Source organism: Felis catus, chromosome A2 (genome assembly GCF_018350175.1).
Source record: "Felis catus isolate Fca126 chromosome A2, F.catus_Fca126_mat1.0, whole genome shotgun sequence".
Classification (NCBI taxonomy): Eukaryota; Metazoa; Chordata; class Mammalia; order Carnivora; family Felidae; genus Felis; species Felis catus.
In genome coordinates, this window is record NC_058369.1 from 71,389,651 (window position 1) to 71,413,993 (window position 24,343).

General features: G+C 36.9%; 1 protein-coding gene across 2 annotated transcripts in view; it reads left to right on the forward strand.

The window, feature by feature from the left end:
* LOC109497386 overlaps window positions 1-24,343 on the forward strand; it is a 68,173-nt gene that overhangs the window by 15,104 nt on the left and 28,726 nt on the right. The window contains exon 2 of one of the 2 annotated variants that reach the window (XM_019825274.3): window positions 19,872-20,180. In XM_019825274.3, the coding sequence (XP_019680833.2) occupies window positions 19,872-19,930 (59 nt within the window). In that variant the 3' untranslated portion in view covers window positions 19,931-20,180. Of the gene's footprint in view, window positions 1-19,871; window positions 20,181-24,343 lie in introns of those variants that run through there. The other variant, XR_002153552.2, reaches the window with a different exon arrangement.

Below are 24,343 nucleotides of genomic sequence, written 5' to 3' on the forward strand. Positions count from 1 at the left end.
TCTTTATCTAACACATTGAGTTCTCAACTCTTACCTCGAAGGAAAAAAAAAAATCTGCCAGATTCAACCTCTCTAAACTTCTGTCATGACACCTACAAGTTTCCTGACTTACCCAGGGCCACTTCATTCTCTCTTGTGACGATGACAGAGGCATTCCCTTTTCTAGCCTTCAGCTCATTCTGCCACCTGGGCTTTGGGGAGCTATCTGCCCCCCTCTAATATATGAGGGGCAGGGCAAACTTTAAATGCTGGCCTGCACACCTGGGTCTAAACATTTTAAAGTTATAAATCAAACCAATTCTTACATCAAATATGTTTCATCATCCTAATGAACAAATATGCCTCCTAATGACCTGGAAACCAGGCTGGAATCCAAATTTACCAAATAATTTCTTCACTTTCACCGAGATTATTACATAAAATTTTCTTTCTTGTTAATGTGGTCATTTATATTGTAAATCACTGTAATGGTTTTGATGGTTTTAATCTTATATCAACTTTACTTTCCGAGAATCCCACATGTTAGTGAGATATTTTCTTTTCCCTATATACTAAGATTTTTTTTTTTAAAGATTTTTTTTTTCAACGATTATTTATTTTTGGGACAGAGAGAGACAGAGCATGAACGGGGGAGGGGCAGAGAGAGAGGGAGACACAGAATCGGAAACAGGCTCCAGGCTCCGAGCCATCAGCCCAGAGCCTGACGCTGGGCTCGAACTCCCGGACCACGAGATCGTGACCTGGCTAAAGTCAGACGCTTAACCGACTGCGCCACCCAGGCGCCCCCCTAAGATTTTTTTAAATCAGGTTACAGTGACAAAGTTTCTCTGGCTTTATAATATAAACTATCCAGTGATCTCTTTATACTAGTCCCTTTTTATAATTTTAATGTTTGCAAGACCCATAATGATGTTCCTTTTTTCATTCCTGATATGAATGAATAACATTGGTTCCTTAGTTCTTGATCAGCTTCCCAGGAGTTTAATTTTAGTAGTATTTACCAAGACTCAACTGTTGGAATTACTGACCTCCCCATTTTATTATTACTGTTAATGTTATTATGTCCTCAGTTTTTACATTTAGCTATATTTTCATTAGCTATATTAGATCATTTTTTTTCTGCCTTTTGGTTTCATTGGATGCTCTTTTACTAATTTATTTAGATGAATACTTAGATCATTGTTTTTCAGTCTTTTTTCTAATATGTGCATTTAAGGCTATAAATTTTGTATAAGTATAGCTTTAGCAGCATTTAACAAACATTAAAATTTGATATATTCCTCTAGAAGTAGAAACCATTTTTGTACTACTTTTTAATTGCTACATTCTTTTTTTTCAATATATAAAATTTATTGTCAAATTGGTTTCCATACAACACTCAGTGCTCATCCCAAAAGGTGCCCTCCTCAATACCCATGACCCACCCTCTCCACCCTCCCACCCCGCATCAACCCTCAGTTTATTCTCAGTTTTTAAGAGTCCCTTATGCTTTGGCTCTCTCCCACTCTAACCTCTTTTTTTTTTTTCCTTCCCCTCTGCCATGGGTTTCTGTTAAGTTTCTCAGGATCCACATAAGAGTGAACACATATGGTATCTGTCTTTCTCTGTATGGCTTATTTCACTTAGCATCACACTCTCCAGTTCCATCCACGTTGCTACAAAGGGCCATATTTCATTCTTTCTCACTGCCATGTAGTACTCCATTGTGTATATAAACCACAATTTCTTTATCCATTCATCAGTTGATGGACATTTAGGCTCTTTCCACAATTTGGCTATTGTTGAGAGTGCTGCTATAAACATTGGGGTACAAGTGCCCCTATGCATCAGCACTCCTGCATCCCTTGGGTAAATTCCCAGCAGTGCTACTGCTGGGTCATAGGGTAGGTCTATTTTTAATTTTTTGAGGAACCTCCACACTGTTTTCCAGAGTGGCTGCACCAATTTGCATTCCCACCAATAGTGCAAGAGGGTTCCCATTTCTCCACATCCTCTCCAGCATCTATAGTCTCCTGATTTGTTCATTTTGGCCACTCTGACTGGCATCAGGTGATATCTGAGTGTGGTTTTGATTTGTATTTCCCTGATGAGGAGCGACGTTGAGCATCTTTTCATGTGCCTGTTGGCCATCCAGATGTCTTCTTTAGAGAAGTGTCTATTCATGTTTTCTGCCCATTTCTTCAATGGATTATTTGTTTTTCGGGTGTGGAGTTTGGTGAGCTCTTTATAGATTTTGGATACTAGCCCTTTGTCTGATATGTCACTTGCAAATATCTTTTCCCATTCTGTTGGTTGCCTTTTAGTTTTGTTGGTTGTTTCCTTTGCTGTGCAGAAGATTTTATCTTCATGAGGTCCCAGTAGTTCATTTTTGCTTTTAATTCCCTTGCCTTTGGGGATGTGTCAAGTAAGAAATTGCTACGACTGAGGTCAGAGAGGTCTTTTCCTGCTTTCTCCTCTAGGGTTTTGATGGTTTCCTGTCTCACATTCAGGTCCTTTATCCATTTTGAGTTTATTTTTGTGAATGGTGTGAGAAAGTGGTCTAGTTTCAACCTTCTGCATGTTGCTGTCCAGTTCTCCCAGCACCATTTGTTAAAGAGACTGTCTTTTTTCCATTGGATGTTCTTTCCTGCTTTGTCAAAGATGAGTTGGCCATACGTTTGTGGGTCTAGTTCTGGGGTTTCTATTCTATTCCATTGGTCTATGTGTCTGTTTTTGTGCCAATACCATGCTGTCTTGGTGATGACAGCTTTGTAGTAGAGGCTAAAGTCTGGGATTGTGATGCCTCCTGCTTTGGTCTTCTTCTTCAAAATTACTTTGGCTATTTGGGGCCTTTTGTGGTTCCATATGAATTTTAGGATTGCTTGTTCTAGCTTCAAGAAGAATGCTGGTGCAATTTTGATTGGGATTGCATTGAATGTGTAGATAGCTTTGGGTAGTATTGACATTTTGACAATATTTATTCTTCCAATCCATGAGCACGGAATGTTTTTCCATTTCTTTATATCTTCTTCAATTTCCTTCATAAGGTTTCTATAGTTTTCAGCATACAGATCTTTTACATCTTTGGTTAGATTTATCCCTAGGTATTTTATGCTTCTTGGTGCAATTGTGAATGGGATCAGTTTCTTTATTTGTCTTTGTTCCTTCATTATTAGTGTATAAGACTGCAACTGGTTTCTGTACATTGATTTTTGTATCCTGCAACTTTGCTGAATTCATGTATCAGTTCTAGCAGACTTTTGGTGGAGTCTATCGGATTTTCCATGTATAATATGTCATCTGCAAAAAGTGAAAGCTTAACTTCATCTTTGTCAATTTTGATGACTTTGATTTGCTTTTGTTGTCTGATTGCTGATGCTAGGACTTCCAACACTATGTTAAGCAGCAGTGGTGAGAGTGGACATCCCTGTTGTGTTCCTGATCTCAGGGAAAAAGCTCTCAGTTTTTCCCCTTTGAGGATGATATTAGCTGTGGGCTTTTCATAAATTTTTTTTTTTTGATGTTTAAGTATGTTCCTTCTATCCCAACTTTCTCAAGGGTTTTTATTAAGAAAGTTTGCTGAATTTTGTCAAATGCCTTTTCTGCATCGATTGACAGGATCATATGGTTCTTATCTTTTCTTTTATTAATGTGATATATCACGTTGATTGATTTGCGAATGTTGAACCAGCCCTGCATCCCAGGAATGAATCCCACTTGATCATGGTGAATAATTCTTTTTATATGCTGTTGAATTCGATTTACTAGTATCTTATTGAGAATTTTTGCATCCATATTCATCAGGGATATTGGCCTGTAGTTCTCTTTTTTTACTGGGTCTCTGTCTGGTTTAGGAATCAAAGTAATACTGGCTTCATAGAATGAGTCTGGAAGTTTTCCTTCCCTTTCTATTTTTGGAATAGCTTGAGAAGGATAGGTATTATCTCTGCTTTAAATGTCTCGTAGAACTCCCCTGGGAAGCCATCTGGTCCTGGACTCTTATTTGTTGGGAGATTTTTGATAACTGATTCAATTTCTTCACTGGTTATGGGTCTGTTCAAGCTTTCTATTTCCTCCTGATTGAGTTTTGGAAGTGTGTGAGTGTTTAGGAATTTGTCCATTTCTTCCAGGTTGTCCAGTTTGTTGGCATATAATTTTTTCATAGTATTCCCTGATAATTGCTTGTATCTCTGAGGGATTGGTTGTAATAATTCCATTTTCACTCATGATTTTATCTATTTGGGTCATCTCCCTTTTCTTTTTGAGAAGCCTGGCTAGAGGTTTATCCATTTTGTTTATTTTTTCCAAAAACCAACTCTTGGTTTCATTGATCTGCTCTACAGTTTTTTAGATTCTATATTGTTTACTTCTGCTCTGATCTTTATTATTTCTCCTCTTCTGCTGGGTTTCAGGTGTCTTTGCTGTTCTGCTTCTATTTCCTTTAGGTGTGCTGTTAGATTTTGTATTTGGGATTTTTCTTGTTTCTTGAGATAGGCCTGGATTGACATGTATTTTCCTCTCAGGACTGCCTTCGCTGCATCCCAAAGCGTTTGGATTGTTGTATTTTCATTTTCATTTGTTTCCATATATTTCTTAATTTCTTCTCTAATTGCCTGTGTGACCCACTCATTCTTTAGTAGGGTGTTCTTTAACCTCCATGCTTTTGGAGGTTTTCCAGACTTTTTCCTGTGGTTGATTTCAAGTTTCATAGCATTGTGGTCTGAAAGTGTGCATGGTATGATCTCAGTTCTTTTATACTTATGAAGGGCTGCTTTGTGACCCAGTATGTGATCTATCCTGGAGAATGTTCCATGTGCACTCGAGAAGAAAGTATATTCTGTTGCTTTGGGATGCAGAGTTCCAAATATATCTGTCAAGTCCATCTGATCCAGTGTATCATTCAGGGCCCTTGTTTCTTTAATGATCCTGTGTCTAGATGATCTATCCATTTTTGTCAGTGGAGTATTAAAGCCCCTGCAATGACCACATTCTTATCAATGAGGTTGCTTATGTTTGTGATTGTTTTATATATTTGGGGACTTCCATATTCGGTGCATAGACATTTATAACTGTTAGCACTTCCTGATGGGTATTCCCTGTAATTATTATATAATGCCCTTCTTCATCTCTTGTTACAGCCTTTAATTTAAAGTCTAGTTTGTCTGATATAAGTATGACTACTCCAGCTTTCTTTTGACTTCCAGTAGCATGATAGATAGTTCTCCATCCCCTCACGTTCAATCTGAAGGTGTCCTCAGGTCTAAAATGAGTCTCTTGTAGACAGCAAATGATGGGTCTTGTTTTTTTATCCATTCTGATACTCTATGTCTTTTGGTTGGCACATTTAGTCCATTTACGTTCAGTGTTATTATAGAAAGATATGGGTTTAGAGTCATTGTGATGTCCTTAGGTTTCATGCTTGTAGCAAAGTCTCTGGTACTTTGTCTAACAGGATCCCCCTTAAGATCTCTTGTAGGGCTAGTTTAGTGGTGACAAATTCCTTCAGTTTTTGTTTGTTTGGGAAGACCTTTATCTCTCCTTCTATTCTAAATGACAGACTTGCTGGATAAAGGATTCTTGGCTGCATACTTTTCCTGTTCATCACATTGAAGATCGCCTGCCATTCCTTTCTGGCCTCCCAAGTTTCAGTAGAGAGATCAGTCACGAGTCTTATAGGTCTCCCTTTATACGTTAGAGCATGTTTATCTCTAGCTGCTTTCACAATTTTCTCTTTATCCTTGTATTTTGCCAGTTTCACTATGATATGTCCTGCAGAAGATCGATTCAAGTTACGTCTGAAGGGAGTTCTCTGTGCCTCTTGGATTTCAATGGCTTTTTCCTTCCCCAGATCCGGGAAGTTCTCAGCTATTATTTCTTCAAGTACACCTTCAGCACCTTTCCCTCTCTCTTCCTCCTCTGGGATACCAATTATGCGTAGATTATTTCTCTTTAGTGCATTACTTAGTTCTCTAATTTTCTCCTCATACACCTGGATTTTTTTATCTCTCTTTTTCTCAGCTTCCTCTTTTTCCATAATTTTATCTTCTAGTTCACCTATTCTCTCCTCTGCCTCTTCAAACCCAGCTGTGGTCATCTCCATTTTATGCTGCAGTTTATTTATAGCACCTTTTAGCTCCTCCTGACTGTTCCTTAGTCCCTTGATCTCTGTAGCAAGAGATTCTCTGCTGTCCTTTATACTGTTTTCAAGCCCAGCGATTAATTTTATGACTATTATTCTAAATTCACTTTTTGTTATATTGTTTAAATCCTTTTTGATCAGTTCCTTAGCTGTTATTTCCTGGAGATTCTTTTGAGGGGAATTCTTCCGTTTTGTCATTTTGAATTTTTTTATTTTTTTTTAATGTTTTTATTTATTTTTGCGACAGAGAGAGACAGAGCATGAGCAGGGGAGGGGCAGAGAGAGAGGGAGACACAGAATCGGAAGCAGGCTCCAGGCTCTGAGCTGTCAGCACAGAGCCCGATGTGGGGCTCGAACCCACAGACTGCGAGATCATGACCTGAGCCGAAGTCGGACACTTAACCGACTGAGCCACCCAGGCGCCCCTCGTTTCGTCATTTTGGATAGTCCCTGGAGTGGTGCAGGACTTCGGGCACTTCCCCTGTGCTGTCTTGAATAACTTGCGTTGGTGGGCGGGGCCGCCTGTCAGACCTGATGTCTGCCCCCAGCCCACCGCTGGAGCCACAGTCAGACTGGTGTGTGCCTTCTCTTCCCCTCTCCTAGGGGCGGGATTCACTGTGGGGTGGCGTGGCCCGTCTGGGCTACTTGCACACTGCCAGGCTTGTGGTGCTGGGGATCTGGCATATTAGCTGGGGTGGATTGGCAAGGTGCACAGAGGCAGGAGGGGCAGGCTCAGCTCTCTTTTCCTTCAGAGATCCGCTTCAGGAGGGGCCCTGCGGCACCGGGAGGGAGTCAGACCCGCTGGAGGGATGGATCCGCAGAAGCACAGCGTTGGGTGTTTGTGCGGTGCAAGCAAGTTCCCTGGCAGGAACCAGTTCCCTTTGGGATTTCGGCTGTGGGATGGGCGAGCGAGATGGCGCTGGCGAACGCCTTTGTTCCCCGCCAAGCTGAGCTCTGTCGTCCAGGGCTCAACAACTCTCCCTCCCACTGTCCTCCAGCCCTCCCGTTCTCCGAGCAGAGCTGTTAGCTTATAACCTTCCAGATGTCAAGTCCCGCTTGCTGTCGGAACACACTCCCTCTGGCCCGTCTGCTCTCGCAAGCCAGACTCGGTGGCTCCGCCCCGACTCCCTCCCCCCAGTCCATGTAGCGCGCACCGCCTCGCTGCCCTTCCTACCCTCTTCCGTGGGCCTCTCGTCTGTGCTTGGCTCCAGAGACTCCCTTCTGCTAGTCTTCTGGCGGTTTTCTGGGTTATTTAGGCAGGTGTAGGTGGAATCTAAGTGATCAGCAGGACGCGGTGAGTCCAGCATCCTCCTACGCCGCCATCTTCCAACTATCCCAATTGCTACATTCTTATACACACTTGACTCTGTTTCTAGACTTCTTTTTCTATTCTACTATTTGTCTGTTTATTCCTCCAACAATCCCACCTTGCTTTACTTTTCCTCATTTTATAAGATGATTTGATAGCTCACAGAGTGAGGCCCTTTTCCATGTAGTGATTATGGACAATTCTCTTGTCTCTTCTTATAAATTCATTCACAGGTATAAACTTTAAAATAATTTTGTCAGACTGTCTAAAAAATATCATTAGACTTATGTTCTGAGGAGAATTGAAAATATACATTAGTTTAGGAAGAAGTGACATTTTTATAATATTAACTTTTTACATCCAGGAACAGGATATATCTGTACATTTATTCAATGAATTTCTTTTACTTATTTGTCTTTAAAGTATAATTGACTTATAATATTATACTAGTTTCATGTATACACCATAGTGATTTGACAATTATCTACATTACAAAATACACAATAAGTGTAGTTACTTTCTGTCACCATACAAATTTATTGCAATATTATTGACTATATTCCTTATGTTATATTTTTCATCCATGTGACTATTTTAAAACTGGAGATTTGTACCTTCTAATCTTCTTTTCCTTTCCCACCCAAGCCCATTCCCCTCTGGAAACCACCAGTTTGCTGTCTGTATGAGTCTGTTTCTGTTTTTGTTTGTTTTCTAATTTGTTTTGTTTTTTAGATTCCACATACAAGTGAAATCATATAATATTTGTCTTTCTCTGTCTGACTTGTTTCACTTGGCACAATACTCTCTAGGTCTTTCCATGTTATCACAAATGACATGATTTCATTATTTTTATGGCTGAGTAATATTCCATTGTGTATATATACTACATCTTCTTTATCCATTCATCTGTTGATTGATATTTGGGTTGCTTCTATCTTGGCTATTATAGATATTATATATATGTTATATATAATATAATAATATATATAATATATATTATATATTTTATATTATATATTTTATATTATATATATTATATATATTATTATTTTATATAATACATATAATATTGCAGCTATATTATATTTGCAATAAACATAGGGGTGCATATATCTTTTCAAATTAGTGTTTTGGTTCTTTGCATAAATATTCATAAGTGTAATTACTGAGTTGGATGGTATTTCTATTTTTCATTTTTTGAAGAATTCCATATTGTTTTCCACAGTGGCTGCACCAATTTACAACCTGACCAACAGTGTACAAGCATTCCATTTTCTCTACATCCTTGTCAACACTTGCTGTTTCTTGTCTTTTTCATACTAACCATTCTGACTGGAGTGAGGTAAAGTCTCGTTGTGGTTTTATTTGCATTTCTGGGATGATTAGTGATGTTAAACACTTTTTCATGGATCTGTTGGCTATGTGTACTATATGTATGTCTTCATTGGAAAAGTTTCTATTCATGTTCTCTGCCCATTTTTTAATTGAATTGTTTTGAATTTTTTGTGTGTGGAGTTGTATGAGTTCTTTATATATTTTGAATTTTAGCCCCTTAACAGATATATAAATTGCAAATATCTTGTCTCATTTCTGTGGGTTACCTTTTTGTTTGGTTGATGGTTTCCTTTGCTGTCTAAAGTTTTTAGTTTGATATAGTCCCAATTGTTCACTTTTGCTTTTGTTTCCTGTGCCTCAGGAGACTCATCCAGAAAAAATATTGCTAAGGCTGATGTCTAAGAGTTTACTGCCTATGTTTTTTTCTAGGTGTTTTATGGTTTAATATTTCACATTTAGGTCTTTAATCCATGTTGAGTTTATTTTTATCATTACATTTATCTCCATGTATTTGATTTTTATTGACTCATTGGTTGTATAGTAGTATGCTGTTTAGCTTCCATATCTTTAAGCTTTTTTTCCATTTTTTCTTGTGATTGATTTCTAGTTTCATACTACTATGGTTGGAAAAAGATGCATGATATGATTTCAATCTTCTTGAATTTACTGAGACTCGTTTTGTAACTTAATGTGATCTATCTTGGAAAATATTCCTTGTGCACTTGAAAAGAATGTGTGTTCTGATGTTTTCGGATGGAATAGTCTGTATGTATATCTATTGAGTTCATCTGGTCTAATGTGTCATTCAAAGCCATTGTTTCCTTGTTGATTGTCAGAATGATCTATCAATGTAAGCAGGGTGTTAAAGTCCTTTACTATTATTGTATTACTATCAGTTTCTCCCTTTATGTCTGGTAATATTTGCTTTATGCAAATGTTCCTATTTTGTCTGCATAGTTATTTACAGATTAATCTCTTGTTGGATTAATCTCTTTATCATTATGTAGTGTCCTTTGTCTTTTGCTACAGTCTTTGTTTTAAAGTCTGTTTTGTCTAAGTATTGTTACCCTAGTTGTTTTTTTTTTTTCAGTTCTATTTCCATGGAATATCTTTTTCCATCTGTTCACTTTCAGTCTGTCTTTAGGTTTGAAGTGAGTCTCTTATAAGCAGCATATAGATGGGTCTTTTTTTTTTTATCCATTCAGTAATCCGATGTCTTTTAATTGGAGCATTTAGTCCATTTAAATTCAAAGTAACTATTGATAGTCATGTGGTTATTGCCATTTTGTTCATTGTTTTCTGGCTGTTTTTGTAGTTTTTTGCTGAGCCTTTCTTATTCTCCTACTCTTTTCCATTGTTATTTGATGACTCTATAGTGTTACTCTTGAATTTATCTTTTGTGTATCTATGATAGGTTTTTCATTTGTGGTTACCATCAGGTTCATATATAATATCCTATGTATATAACAGTCTATATTAAGTTGATGGTTTCTTAACTGAACACATTCTAAAAGCACTACGTTTTTACTCTCTCCATGTTTTAAGTATATGGTGTCATATTTTACATATTTTTATTTTGTGATTTCTTTGATTAATTTTTGTAGATATAATTGATTTTACCATTTTCATCTTTTTAGACTTCATTCTAGTTTTATAAGTTATTGATCTACTGCCTTTACTGTATATTTGCTTTTACCAGTGAATTTTTTTCCTTTCATAATTTTCTTACTTCTAGTTACAGCCTTTTCTTTTCCATTTAAAGAAATCTTTTTAATATTTCTTGTAAGGCCATTTTAGTGGTAATGAACTCCTTTAACTTTTGTTTGTCTGGGAAACTCTTTATCTCTTGTTCAATTCTGACCAGTTATCTTGCCAGGTAAAGTATTTTTGATTGTAGGTTTTTTTCTTTCAGCACTTGGAATAAATCATGCCTCTCTCTTCTGCTGCAAAGTTTCTGCTAAAAATCAGCTAATAGTCTTATGGGGTTTCCCTTGTATGTAACTGCTTGCTTTTCTTTTGCTGCTTTTAATATTCTGTCTTTATATTTAGTTTTTGCCATTTTAACTATTATGGGTCTTGGTGTGGACCTTTTTGAGTTCATCTTATTTGGGGCTCTATGTACTTCCTAGATCTGGGTGTCTTCTTCCTTCCCCATGTTAGGAGGATTTTCAGCTATTATTTCTTCATATATGTTTTCTATTCCTTTCTCCCTCCCTTTTCCCTCTGGGACACATATAATGAGAATGTTATTATGCTTGATATTCTTATAGAGATACGTTAACCTATTTTTGTTTGTTCTATTTTTTTTTTCTTTTTGCTGTTCAGTATGGTTGCTTTCCACTACCCTATCTTCCAAATTGCTGTTCCATTTTTCTGCACCCTCTAATCTACTATTGGTTCACTCTAGTCTATTTTTCATTTCAGTTATTGTATTCTTCAGCACTGACTGGTTCTTTTTTATATGTTCTAACTCTTGAAGTTCTCCCTGAGTTCATCCACTCTTCTTTCAAAACTGGTGAATATCTTTGTGACAACTACCTTGAACTCTTTATTAGGTAGATTGCTTATCTGTGTTTCATTTAGCTCCTTTTCTGAGGTTTTGTCTTGTTCTTTTGCTTGGATCATATTTTTCTTTGTCCTCATTTTGTCTAACTCTCTGTGTTTGTTACTATGCATTAGGTAGATCAGCAATGTCTCCCAGTCTTGAAAGTAATGGCCTTACATAGAAGGTGTCCTGTGGCACCCAGTAATGAAATCACTGTGGTCACCAGAGTCATACATTTTAGAAGTGTCCCTTTTGTGGGCTGCATACAGCCCTGTTGTGGTTGGCCATGACTGCTGTGAGTGTACTAGTGTGTGGGGTCACCCCTCAGCCTAGCTGTCAGCAGTGACTGGCTGCAGCTACCGTGGGTGCACTGGTGGGCAGGGTTTGTCTCTGGCCTGACTGATTGGGAGGTCCAGCTGGTAGCCACTACAGGGTGGGGTAGTTCCAGGCTCAGCTGTGGCTACCGTATTCATCCTGGTGCAATTGCCCTGCTGCCCCAGAGGCTGGGCATGACTGCTGCCATTCCCCCACTTTTTGTTTAATAGCCATTTGAACTCAGAGTCAGTGCAGTTGACCAATCTAGGACTTGTACTCAAGCCCTGGATGCAGGATAAGCTGGGAAAACTAATTTCATCTTCTATATCACACCAACACTCACAAGGTTCAGGATTCTCTAAACATGTAAAGATGCCAGACAGTAGCCCACACATGGTCAAAAGATGGCTTTTACACTTTAATTAAGGTTAACGAATGTCTCCTTTAACCTACTAATGTGAAAAAATACATTAGAGTCCCTTATGTTGCATATATGGAACACAAATTCTACTTGGCTACATTATTCTTTAAACATAATCCTGATTTCAACTTATTCATACTTACCTATATTTATCATTGGGAATGGTCAAGAATTTTTCTTTTTGTGCTAACTCTGTCAGGGTTTTCAGAGCTATATAAATTGTGTTGGAAAGATTTCCTATCCTATCTAGGCCCTTGAGAAATTCATCTAAGAGAGGCATGATCTGTTCTTGAAGGGATTGGTCTAAATGATCAATAGAACTTCCTACTCTATTACATTTTGGGACAGTTTTTTGACAATATTCCCAAATTTTTCATGATTATTGATCTATTCAGGTTTATGTCTCTTCTGCAGTCAATGTCTTAGAAAATGTCGAGGAGTGAAGTTAGTATGTTAAAAGCTGAGAGATGCCATTAAGAACTGGTTTGTAGTCCATGAACATGAGTGATAGAGATTGCAAATGGATTATTTTTAGAAAGTGTGTAAGAGAAACCCTTCCAGTTCAGTAAGGTAAGGTTGTTACACTGTTAAGTTACTAATGTTGTTTATATTGAGAGTGTGTCTGTCCAGAGATTGAATACTGGAGGTATTTAGTTTGAGAAGTTTAGTGGATTTCTTCTTCATTGAGTTGGTTCACTCCTGTTTGCTACAGTTTCCCAAAATTCCAGGCCTTGTCACACAGTCACATCATCTTGAGAATCCCTGAAAGCATTCAAGTCTGTTTCTTTTTAAGGCACCATTTTTAAATTATTTTATACTTTGAAAATCATAACAATATTATATGCATGCTATACAATAAGACAACCAGTACATTATAAATATATATAATGACAAAGCTAACCCTCTCCCTGCCATCTCACCCATCCCTGTGAGATAACCAGGATAAACAGCATGCCATATGCCAGCCCTCTGTTCCCTTATTCATACAGGTACCTTTAAATGTATATGGTTTCTTTGTGTCTTCATTTGCTTGTACTAAAATGGAATCATACTTTTCCCAGTTTACAAATTGTTTTTCCTTGAAGGCTTAATTTTGGAAAATCTCAAACCCATACAAGTAGTATGATGAATTCTTATGTACCCATCATAGAGCTTCAACTCTTATCAACTCAAGGTTAATCTTGTTTCAAATTCTACCCTCACTTGTCCATATACCCCCCATATCTGAGATTATTGTTTTTTTTCATATATAGTATTCTTCCCCAACATTTAACTTTTAAATCCTCACACCTATAAAAATTGTTGGAAGGCTAGTACAATGAACAATCATCTACCCATCACCTGGATTTACTACTTGTTTTTCATCATTGAGAACATTTTATGGACATCTTTATATTTAGATATAACTTTATCTTTCCCCCCTAATTCTTTGATACAAAAACACACATATATATTACTCTATATAATTACTCATTTTTCTAGAACACTGTTGATGTGCAGAAGCAAAAGTTGGCTGAAATGCTTCAAACAAGATGGCCAAGTTCATCCAAACAGAAGGATTTAACCAAAATGGTTGCCAAATAGGAAAAAAAAAAAAAAAAAAAAGGAAGCTCTATGCAACAACAGTGTAGGCAGGCAATTTTTCATGCTTAGCAGGGGAACTTCAAAAACTTCTTCTGCCAAAGTGCTCACAGACACTTAACTTGAGGCCCAGGCAGCCATCTATATGAAATGGCCCCACTCCTCAGGGAAAACAGGGCAGGTAGGAGCCCTGAGTCCTGGCCTTGGGCTCAGCAGACCTCTTCAATGACCAGACTGCTAGCCAAAGTCTTTTTAAATAAACCGTTGGAACAGTAAGTAATTCCAAGTCCAACTGCTTTTAGATCACTCAAATTGCTTTTTGAATTGGGCAAAGTTTACCACTAGTATTGTATTTTTGTCAATTCTTGTATTTCTAATAGTTTGCACTTTATATACCTTTTCAAAGTATTATTAGGTATATCAAAGTTCATGAAAATTATCACTGCATTTTGAATTTCAGTTTTTATAGAAGAAAAATGATCCAATTTGGTAGTAACAAATGATATATGTTTGCCTAGCCTTCTGTGCACATATCTCTCTTCTCACCTTGTAGCAGCAGGAAACAAGTCTTGTAAGACTGAGAAAATCTGGATACCAGCCTTTTCTCTCCATATATATTTTCCCATTTTGAACAATGATGAATTATACCATGAACTTAACACCACTTAGGTGGTGATTAGATCTCTTTTCCAGGTTTATATATGAAAGGGATTTTAGTATTCATAACTCAAGACTTGGTCTACATCAACTAATGTTAACATCATGATCCCAACAAATTGTTGTTTGCATTTCCCTGATATGCTGTAGCCACTGTAATAGGTTTAATGTATCGGTTTGTTTGAGATTTGTTTGCTTTAACTTCGTATTTGTTAGCTATATTGCATCACAAATTGTCCAAAATGTAGTGGCTTAAGCAATAACTGTTTATTATTTCACAGTTTCAGTGTGTTGGAATCTAGGAGAGGCTTGTTGAGTGGCTCTGGCTCTTGCCTGAGGTTACAGTTATGTCCCCTGAGGAAACAATCAACCTGAAGTACAGATGGGGGCTGAAAGACCTGCTTTCAAGATGGTTCTCCCAATGCCTGCCAGTTGCTGACAGGAAGCCTCAGTTCTTTGCCAATGGACCTCTCGATAGTGACGTTTCAGTGTATCCTCATGACATGGCAGCTTGCTTCTTTTGCCACAGTGACTGATACAAAAGAGAGCAACAAGGAAGGCCCAACACCTTTTGAGACCTTATTTCAGAAATTACATATCATCGTTTCTGTCCCATTCTATTCATTAGAAGTAAGTAACTAAGTTCTCGACTAAGGGGAGAGGAATTCGGTTCACCTTTGGGGAGGAATATTGAATAATTTGTGGACCTTTCATTAAGCCATGACACACTCTCATAAACAACAATACTTAGACTTTGAGGACACAACCCAAAACTCTTTACCATCCAACTGCAGAGTTTATTTATATAAATCATTGATCTCTTAGCTCTTCTGCCTCTTCTTATTCGACTCCTTCTGCTTTTATGCGTTCTAGCTGATTTGCTCATTTTCTTGTAGTATAGGTCTCCTAGTGAGTCAATTCAGATTTCATATGTCGATAAAGCTCTTTATTTCACCTTTGTTTTTGAAAGATATTTTGCTAGGTATAGAATTCTAGGTTAATCGGGGTTTTGTTTTGGGTTGTTTTTTTTCTGTCAGTATTTTAATAATATTGTTCTGCCACCTTATGGTTTGTGATGTTTTTTATTGCTTCCAACAAAAAGTTTACTGTCATGCATAATTTTTTTCCTCTGTACATAGTGTATCTTTTTTCCTCTGGCTGCTTTCAAAATTTTCTCTCCATCACTGGTTTTGAGCCATTTGATTATATGATGTTCCTTGGTGATGCTTTCTTCATGTTTCTTGTGCTTGAGTCATTGAGCTTTTTGGATATGTAGGTTTACAGTTTCATGAGATTTTGAAAAATTTCAGCTATTCTTTCTTCAACTATAAGTCCCAACTCCAATGTGGACTTCAGGTACATATATGTTAGGCAGCTTGAAGTTCTCCCACAGGTTACTGATACCTCATTTATTTTTATAAATCTTCTGTAATGTCCAATTTACTGTTCATCCCACCATATATATGTTTCAACTCAGATACTGTTTTTTTTTCACCCCTGGAAGCTTAATTTGGGTCTTTTTTATGATTTCTATGTTTCTCCTTAAATGCTGATTCTCTTATCTACCTACTTGAACATACGAATATGGTTGTTCCACTTGATTGGTAAAAATACAAACCATTATTGGACCTGTGTGTGTTCCTAGAATTGTTCCTTCTAGTCCTCTTGGGAAGTTTTTCATCAGCCTCTGGTGTCTCCTCACACTCTTGTGCAGATTAGTACTTAGCAGAAGATATGAGAGGATCCCTCTGGAGAACCCCAAAGCTCTTTGTGCACCTCTCTCCTGTCTGAGAAGTTCTCTACTCTCCTGTACTTTGCTCTGTGAAGTCTAGCCTCCATGGCCTCTGGAATTCTCGAGTCTATCTCCTTAACTTAGTTAGACTTCTGGGCTCTATTTGGGTTTCCTCTCCCTGCATTATAGTCTAGAAGCTCTCTAGGCAATAAGCTGAGAAAATCTTTGGGCTTATCTCATTTATTTCTCTTCTCCCAGGTCATATGTGACCGGTATCTAATGTTTGGAAACCCGTGTGTGTGTGTGTGTGTGTGTGGTGGTGGTGGTGGTGGTGGTTTTTGTTCATTTTTTGTTTTGTCTGAGTTTCTACTTATTTAAGGAAGGGGAGTATAACTAATCTCCATTATTCTATTGTGTTTGACAACAGAAGACTCTCCAGAAACTGGCTTTCAAATCAGCATTCTGCATTGTATCAGTTACCCATTTTTGCACAGTAAACCTCTCAAAAACTTGTGGTTTAATATGATAACCATTTATTTCTTCACAGTTCTGTGTTGGTGACTCAAGATGCCTTCAAGCCCAGATTTTTCAGAATGGTTGAACATTGGGCTCAACTGGAAAATGCTGCTCCTTATGGTATTAGCTGTGCTAACTCATGCATTTGAAGTTAATTGGCAATTTGGCTGCTGGCTGGTTTAGGGAGACCTCATTCAAATGTCTGGCTGTTGGTGTGAACTCTATTCTCTTTATTTTCTATCTGTGGCTGTATGGACCATACTTTCTTCACCTTTGTCTTCCCTAGCATTTTGAAGGTAAATGTATATGCATTGATTATTGTGATAAAAATGGTCAGTATTTACCAACATCCAGTTGTACTCTCCTTCTTGGGCTCAAAGCTATTTCCCAGCAGCAATCCCTTCGCCACCCCACATTTGGTTGTGACCTTGTGATTGCCCAGTGGAATGTTAGCCCCAACTGGCCATGAAAAGTCCAGCAGTATCTTCCTTATGCATACTATCTCCTTTCCTCTGTATGGCTGGAGTAAAGCTCTCCAAGATGGTGAAACCAATACATTAGAAGAAGCCCAAATTCTTTATAAGAGACATTCAAACAGAAAATCTGCACTGGACTTTGGATGAATGAGAAATAAACTTGTGCTGTGCTAAGCTACTGTAATTTTGCTACTGCAACTAGTTGTATACTCAAATTAATACAGTTACCAGCAAGTTTCAAAACTGTTCTTTAAGTTTCTGTAATGTCAGTGAAGAGCAAAATGGTATGGTTTTATCCATTCCACTTAAGATGAGGACACCATAGCTTTCAAGTTTTCTTCCTTCCCTTTCCATGCAATTCTGTTTATTAATTTGTTAGCATTATTTGTGGTATAATATTATTATATGATTTAATTTATTCATGATATATAATATAGATAAGATAATATAAGATAAGGTAAGATAAGATAAGATCTAGGCCTAGATTATTGCTAATACATCAACATTTTTTTAAAATTTAAATTCAAGTTACTTAACATATAGTGTAGTATTGATTTCAGGGTAGAATTGAGAGATTCATCACATACAAAACCCAGTACTTATCCCAACAAGTGCCCTCTTTAATGCCCATCACCCATTTAGCACATCACCCCATTCACCTACCCCCCCCCCAGCAACCCTCAGTTTGTTCTCCATATTTAAGAGTCTCGTATGGTTTGCCTCTGTCTCTGTTTTTATCTTTATTTTTCCTTCCCTTCCCCTATTTGCATCTGTTTATTTCTTCAATTCAAGTTATGACTGAAATCATATGATAGTTGTCTTTCTCTGACTGATTTATTTACCTTAGCATACTACACTCTGGTTCCATCCACCTTGTTGCAACTGACAAGATTTCATTCTTTTGGATCACCCAGTAATATTCCATTGTAGATATAAACCACATCTTCTTTATCCATTCATCAGTCGATGGACATTTGGGCTCTTTCCATACTTTGGCTGTTGTTGAAAGTGCCGCTGTAAATGTTGGGGTGCATGTGCCATTTCTAATTGTTGTAATACAATATGTTTATACCATATGTATTCTTTTTTAAGAATGACTCCTCATCTCAGCATTCAGTTTTATGTTCAGAATGGCCACTGTTATGGACAGTTGTGTTGCCATTTCACTTGTTTCAGTGCTGTTCCCACCAGTCTTTTGAAGCATGGTTTTCTCTTCCTGGGTTCTTAATTCTATTTCCTTTTTCCATTTGGCTACAGTACATCTGAACATAAATTTTTCAGAATCTGTGAACATTTTTTTTCTTCTTTTGCCTATAAGATTTTTCGTGTGTGTTTGATTCACATTTTTGTGTTAGGAAGGGTCTAGATACAATTCTCTTTTTGGTGATTTTTTGCTTAGAACACTATGAAGCTTTTCAATTTGTACCTTGATGGTTTATCAGCTAAGAAAAATTTTTAAATGATATCTTTAATTTTTCCTGGTTTTAGTTGTCTTCGTGTTTTCCTTAAGGGAATCTAATTCCTTGGCTGCACCTCTGTTCTCTGCATCTCATATACAGACTCCACACTTCCTTGTAACTTACGTTTTTGCCCTTTTGTCTTGCTCTCTAGGACACCTAACCAGATTTGTTCCTCATATCATTTACTCTGTGGTGACAAATTTTATTCTTCATTCCCTGCCATCATGTGTGCTTTACTTCTTCTGTTGTATTTTGAGTTTCCTTGCATGATTTTCCTACTTTGACAATTTCATTCTCCATCTTTAAAATTTTCTCAGCTTCTTCTCTCCTTATGGATTTATTTCAGAAATCATGTTTTCAATTTGATTTGAGGATACAGAAAAAAGTCCAACCAATCTAAAAGATATATGAGTAAAAGAACTTCAATTATATGTCCTTCTTTTGATACTTATCCCACTATGCCTGCTTCTGCATACTTTTTTCTTAGCACACTCACCCACCCCCATGACAATTTGAACTCATTCTGGTGTAACAGGCTATTTGCCCTGATATTTGTTAATTTTCTTGTATGACCCTTTTCACTGCCCATAACTGTTGTTGCTAGATTTTCAAATAAAAGTAACACATGAAATATTTATATGGTCATACAGTCTATTCTTGTTATTTATGATAGTTATGTTGTATAAAGTTGCCCTGGACGTCTGAATTAGTGAATATAGAACCATTGTTCCTAGGGGAAATTTGAGGTTAAGTCCCTCAAACCTCTAGTTATAACATTTTTGTTAATTGATTAAAACATTGCCTTGTTTTATGTGTTTCTGTTTAAAGACAACTTATTTTACATACACTGTTGATTCATTAACACTGAACTTATGGCTAAATGCATCGTAAGTCATGCCTAAGTGAAACTTAACCACACACGTTTTCTCCATCTGGCATATCACAGACTTCTCGTGTTTGGAACTAGACAGTACTTGTGCACTACTCTTGGGGGCCATTTTAAGCAGAGAAATCACCAAAAAGCACAAACACATGAAAAATGTGGCATTAAATCTACTAAGACATATAGAAGGTAGAGTGTCACCTTAATTCAACCTTAGCTAGAAACGTGTGTTGGACAGCCCCAAATTTTCATTGCTCTGCACATGTCCAGGAATGACTGTGGAAGTGCTTTCGGTGTTGATTTTGGGGTTACAGACAAATTACAGCAAGTTGGTGAATCCTAACATTGGAATCAGCGAATAATAAAGAACAACTGTAAATGTTAAAAGACATTTTGGTCTTTCTTTTTTCATTATCTACTATGTCAAACCTATCCAAGCCAATGAACTATCTTAATGAAGCATAGATATAATCACATAATTTCCCCTACATTTTTACCATCTGCTAATCTCTATTTCTTACAGAATGTACACAGCAAATATGTATTCAGTGCTGCCAAGCAGGATGTGACACAGTGGGATAGGACCAGATACCTGAAAGCGCCCTTGGGTTGTATTGATGTACGTTGATGGAACCTCACCCCACTGATGTGCAACCAGAGGCCGGATCACAGGCACCATCTATGAGGCCAATTGACATTCTCCTGAGATTGGATTAAGGTATAATTTTCCTGAGATTGGATTAAGGTATAAATTTCCCCAATCTCTCTTGCTCTTAAGCTTTATAACTATGAACAGGGTCTAATAAATTTTTTTTTTTTGCATAACACTAAAATGTCTAGCAATATTTACCAAGGTGCATTTTTCATTTATGGTAACTATACCCACTTGAGTGCAACCTGCAGCTATGAAACTTCTGTTATCTGCATTCTGGTTTTGTGATGGTTGTATTTTTTGAATGCATGTAGAGTTTGGGAAGCAGTACTCAGGTTGGAAGGGCTAACATTAGAAGAACATCTTTGAGAGAGAGGGGAATGGAAGCCAGCTCCCTTTCTGGTAATACCTGGGAGCTGGAGAGGAGAGAGGTGCTCAGATTTCAGAAGGCAATGGCATGTACGACCTTGGAAAGACTAGTCATTAGACACCAGGGTGCCCAGATTTCAGAAAAATTTTTTAGTACCTCACTACTTTCAAGTCATCATGAGGCTTTGAATAGTAACTCACCTCTGGTTACTAGTGTGAATCAAAGGCCACAGGAATTATTTTAGGCAGCATAATTCCTTTGGAACTTTTGTATAAGCCTCGACAGCCAGGGATCCAGCACCACAGTTAGATTTGATTTTGAAAATAAGAAAAAAATTTATTTCTTACATCCTTTATGGTTGTATAAAATTCATAAGACCAAACTTGCTAGTTTACTTTGCCTTTTTAATTTTTAGTTTCTTTATTTATAAAACAGGGACTGTAATGCTTATCTTGTAAGGTTGTTTTGGAGATTGGTTATTTTTGTGTGTAGGTTAGCTAATAGGTCTCAGAACATGACACTCAATCAATATTGTACAGGGTTCTCTCCTTGCAGCCTCCCTCTGAGTTCTCTGTTGTTTTAAGGTCATCCTCGCTGCCAAGCATTTATATTCTCCCTTGTTCATTTTTATAGAACTTTGCATCCATGCATTTATACAGATACATCAATATGTTGATGGGGTCATATCATCATTTCATTCACTGGTTAGTCTTGGGTCCACCTGGGTTGGCTGCCCTGCTATTCTGCTCTTCTCAAGCATACCCCAGAATTCACTCCAGATCTGCCTGAGCAGGAACCCCCCTTTCCTTAGGTAAAATGACTCTGTCAACTTTAATTATGTCTAATTTCTTATTTAAATAGTATATAGGGGCACCTGGGTGGCTCAGTCAGCTAAGCATCTGACTTCGGCTCAGGTCATGATCTCATGGTTCATGGGTTAGAGCCCCACATCAGGCTCTGTGTTGACAATTTAGAGCCTGGAGCCTGCTTTGGATTCTGTATCTCCCTCTCTCTCTACCCCTCCCCCACTCATGCTCTGTCTCTTTCTATCTCTCAAAAGTTAATAAAAATTTTAAAAATTCAAAAAAATAAATAGTATATAGGTATAGGTGTATAGTGTATTTTATCAGTTATTTTATTCATTTACATCTGAAATCTTCTTAAAAGGGCTTGAAGATACTCAGAAATATAAATAAATAAGAAAAAATTACATTAAAAATAAGCAGGTTAAAAACTCTGGGCAAGGGGCGCCTGGGTGGCGCGGTCGGTTAAGCGTCCGACTTCAGCCAGGTCACGATCTCGCGGTCCGTGAGTTCGAGCCCCACGTCGGGCTCTGGGCTGATGGCTCAGAGCCTGGAGCCTGTTTCCGATTCTGTGTCTCCCTCTCTCTCTACCCTTCCCCCGTTCATGCTCTGTCTATCTCTGTCCCAAAAATAAATAAATGTTGAAAAAAAAATTAAAAAAAAAAAAAAACTCTGGGCAAAAGAAAAAGAAAAAGAAAATTGGGATGCCAGATGGTTTTAATAATAATATTGAACATGCTTGGAAAAATGTGTTAAACATAAAAAGTACATTAATAATAATCTTAATTATATTGTTATGTTTCGTATCTGATCATGGAGTTGTTTTATTTTTCCTCTGCTGCTCAAAAGATTTTTAAAAATCCTCAAAGACAATGCAGTTTGTATTAACTTCACACTTAATCTGTTATATTCATTGATCCATAGAGTAATCATGACACTGAAATGAATCTTTATGCTTGTATTTATCACAGGAATTTAAAAAGAATATTAAACCAGGTTTTGACAGATCTGGGCCAACAAGTAAATCTTTATTGAAAAAAAAAAGCCTACTTTAAGAAATGGGAAGCACAAGGGAAATAGTAATTATTTCCCTAAACCATCAATATTTACAAAAAGAGAATGTAGATTATTTTCCATGATTTTAATAAAGCACATTTACTTCTCTCTAAAAATAAGACAACTTCTCCCTATAACTCTCTGAAAGTGCTGAGGGCACACTGTAATGCAATTTCAAAAGGAAACCACTTCGACAGATTCTTACTCACTCTGATGTGCGTTGACAGCTTCAGAGGTAAACTTATTGACTGATTGTAACAAGAAATTAGTCTTTATGCAATGCAAATTTAAATTCATTTTCAAGTGTTTAAATAAATATCTTGAAAAGCAAGATATTTTAGAACCAAAAATTAATAAATTATTTTTAAAGTCAGGCACCTTAAAAAAAGGTTCTCACTTGCAGACTTGCTGTTATCAATAGTTGAATTTATGTAACATTTACTTAAGCTATAAACATAATAATGAACACCTGTGAACCTTCTACTCAAATTATGAACAAAGACCCTGACAATATCACTGAAGTTACCTGTGTGTTTCCATGCTCCCACCTCTTCCCTCCCTCCCCAGTGTCGCTCCTACCGTGAAATCTTGCAGTTTGCCACATACTCATGAATTTTTAAACGTGATACTGTTCACCTTTACCTGGGTTTGAGCCTTAAAAAATGTTATAATACTTGATATACTATACATTAATATATTGTAATTATTACTTTCAAAATATATGAATTGGATTTAATAATACATAATTATCACATTTAATGTGTAATTTGTATTATTTGTATTATTACAAGTGTAATTTATATTATTATAAGTGGAATTAATACATTTATAATCTGTAATGCAGTCTAATTGGATGTGTTTTTACTCATCACTTTAAAGTGAGTAATTATTGCTAACTTCCATCCATTTTGTTTTAGTAAACTGCAAAATATTCATTTTCACTACTGTATATTTCATGTGAATATTCCACAATAAATTTATCCATCCTCTTGTCAGTGCATACCTGGGCATTTTGAATGTTTTAAAATAACAAATAATGCTGCTATGAACAGTTCTACGAATGACTTCTAGAACACATATTTACAAATATGTACCTGGGAATGGAATTTTTGGATTGCAGGAAACTCAAGTGCTCAACTTTTTAAAGTGATGCCAAATTCACACTCTCATCAACAGCAGCATCCTTTGCTGTCTTCTTTCTTCTGCATCTTTTCTAATGGTTGGTGTTTTTAGAAGTCTTGAGTATTTATTCCTTTACACAATGTGTTTTTATTTTTGGTACTTCCCTGACTAAGCATCTTTTTTATCTCTCTCTCGCGCTCTCTCTCATCTATCATCTATCTATCTATCTATCTATCTATCTGTGTATATCAGCCATTTTTTTTTCTATAAAATGCCTAGTTGGTGCTTTGCCCAATTCCCATTGAATTTCTGATCTCTTTGTTATTAGTTCATAAGAATTCTTTAGATTTATGGATATTAATTTTTCATTAGTAATATGTGTTGTAAATAGCTTCTCTCAGGTTGTGGCTTATTCTAAATTTTTTATTATAATGTCTTTTGAAAAACAGTAAGTCTTAATTTTAATTTAAGATTATCTGTTTTTTATGTTCATGGTTTTTGGGTCAGGTTTCAGTAATACTGTTCTATCTTAAAGTAAGAAAGGTAGTGTCTAACATTTCTTCTGACTTTTTTAAAAAGGTTTTATATATATATCTTCTGTATTTGTCATTAATCCATTAAATTTTGTGTGTGGCATGAGAGAGAAATTCAATTTCACTTTTTCCATGTGGATAAGTCAATTATTTCTGCATCATTTACTGAAAAATCATACCTTCTCTCATGAATGGGCAATTCCATCTCTGTCATACATCATTTTCTTATATGCACTGGTATAATTCTAGGCTTTTAACTTTGTTGCCTTGGTCAGCATGTTTAACTGTGCATCAAAACAGTTATTTTAAAAATCACAGTACTGGGGGCATCTGGGTGACTCAATCCAACTCTTGATCTTGGCTCAGGTCGTGATCCCAGAGTCGTGGGATCAAGCCCCATATCAGGGCTGCTTGGGATTCTCTCTCTCTCTCTCTCTGCCCTTCCCCCACTTGTGCATG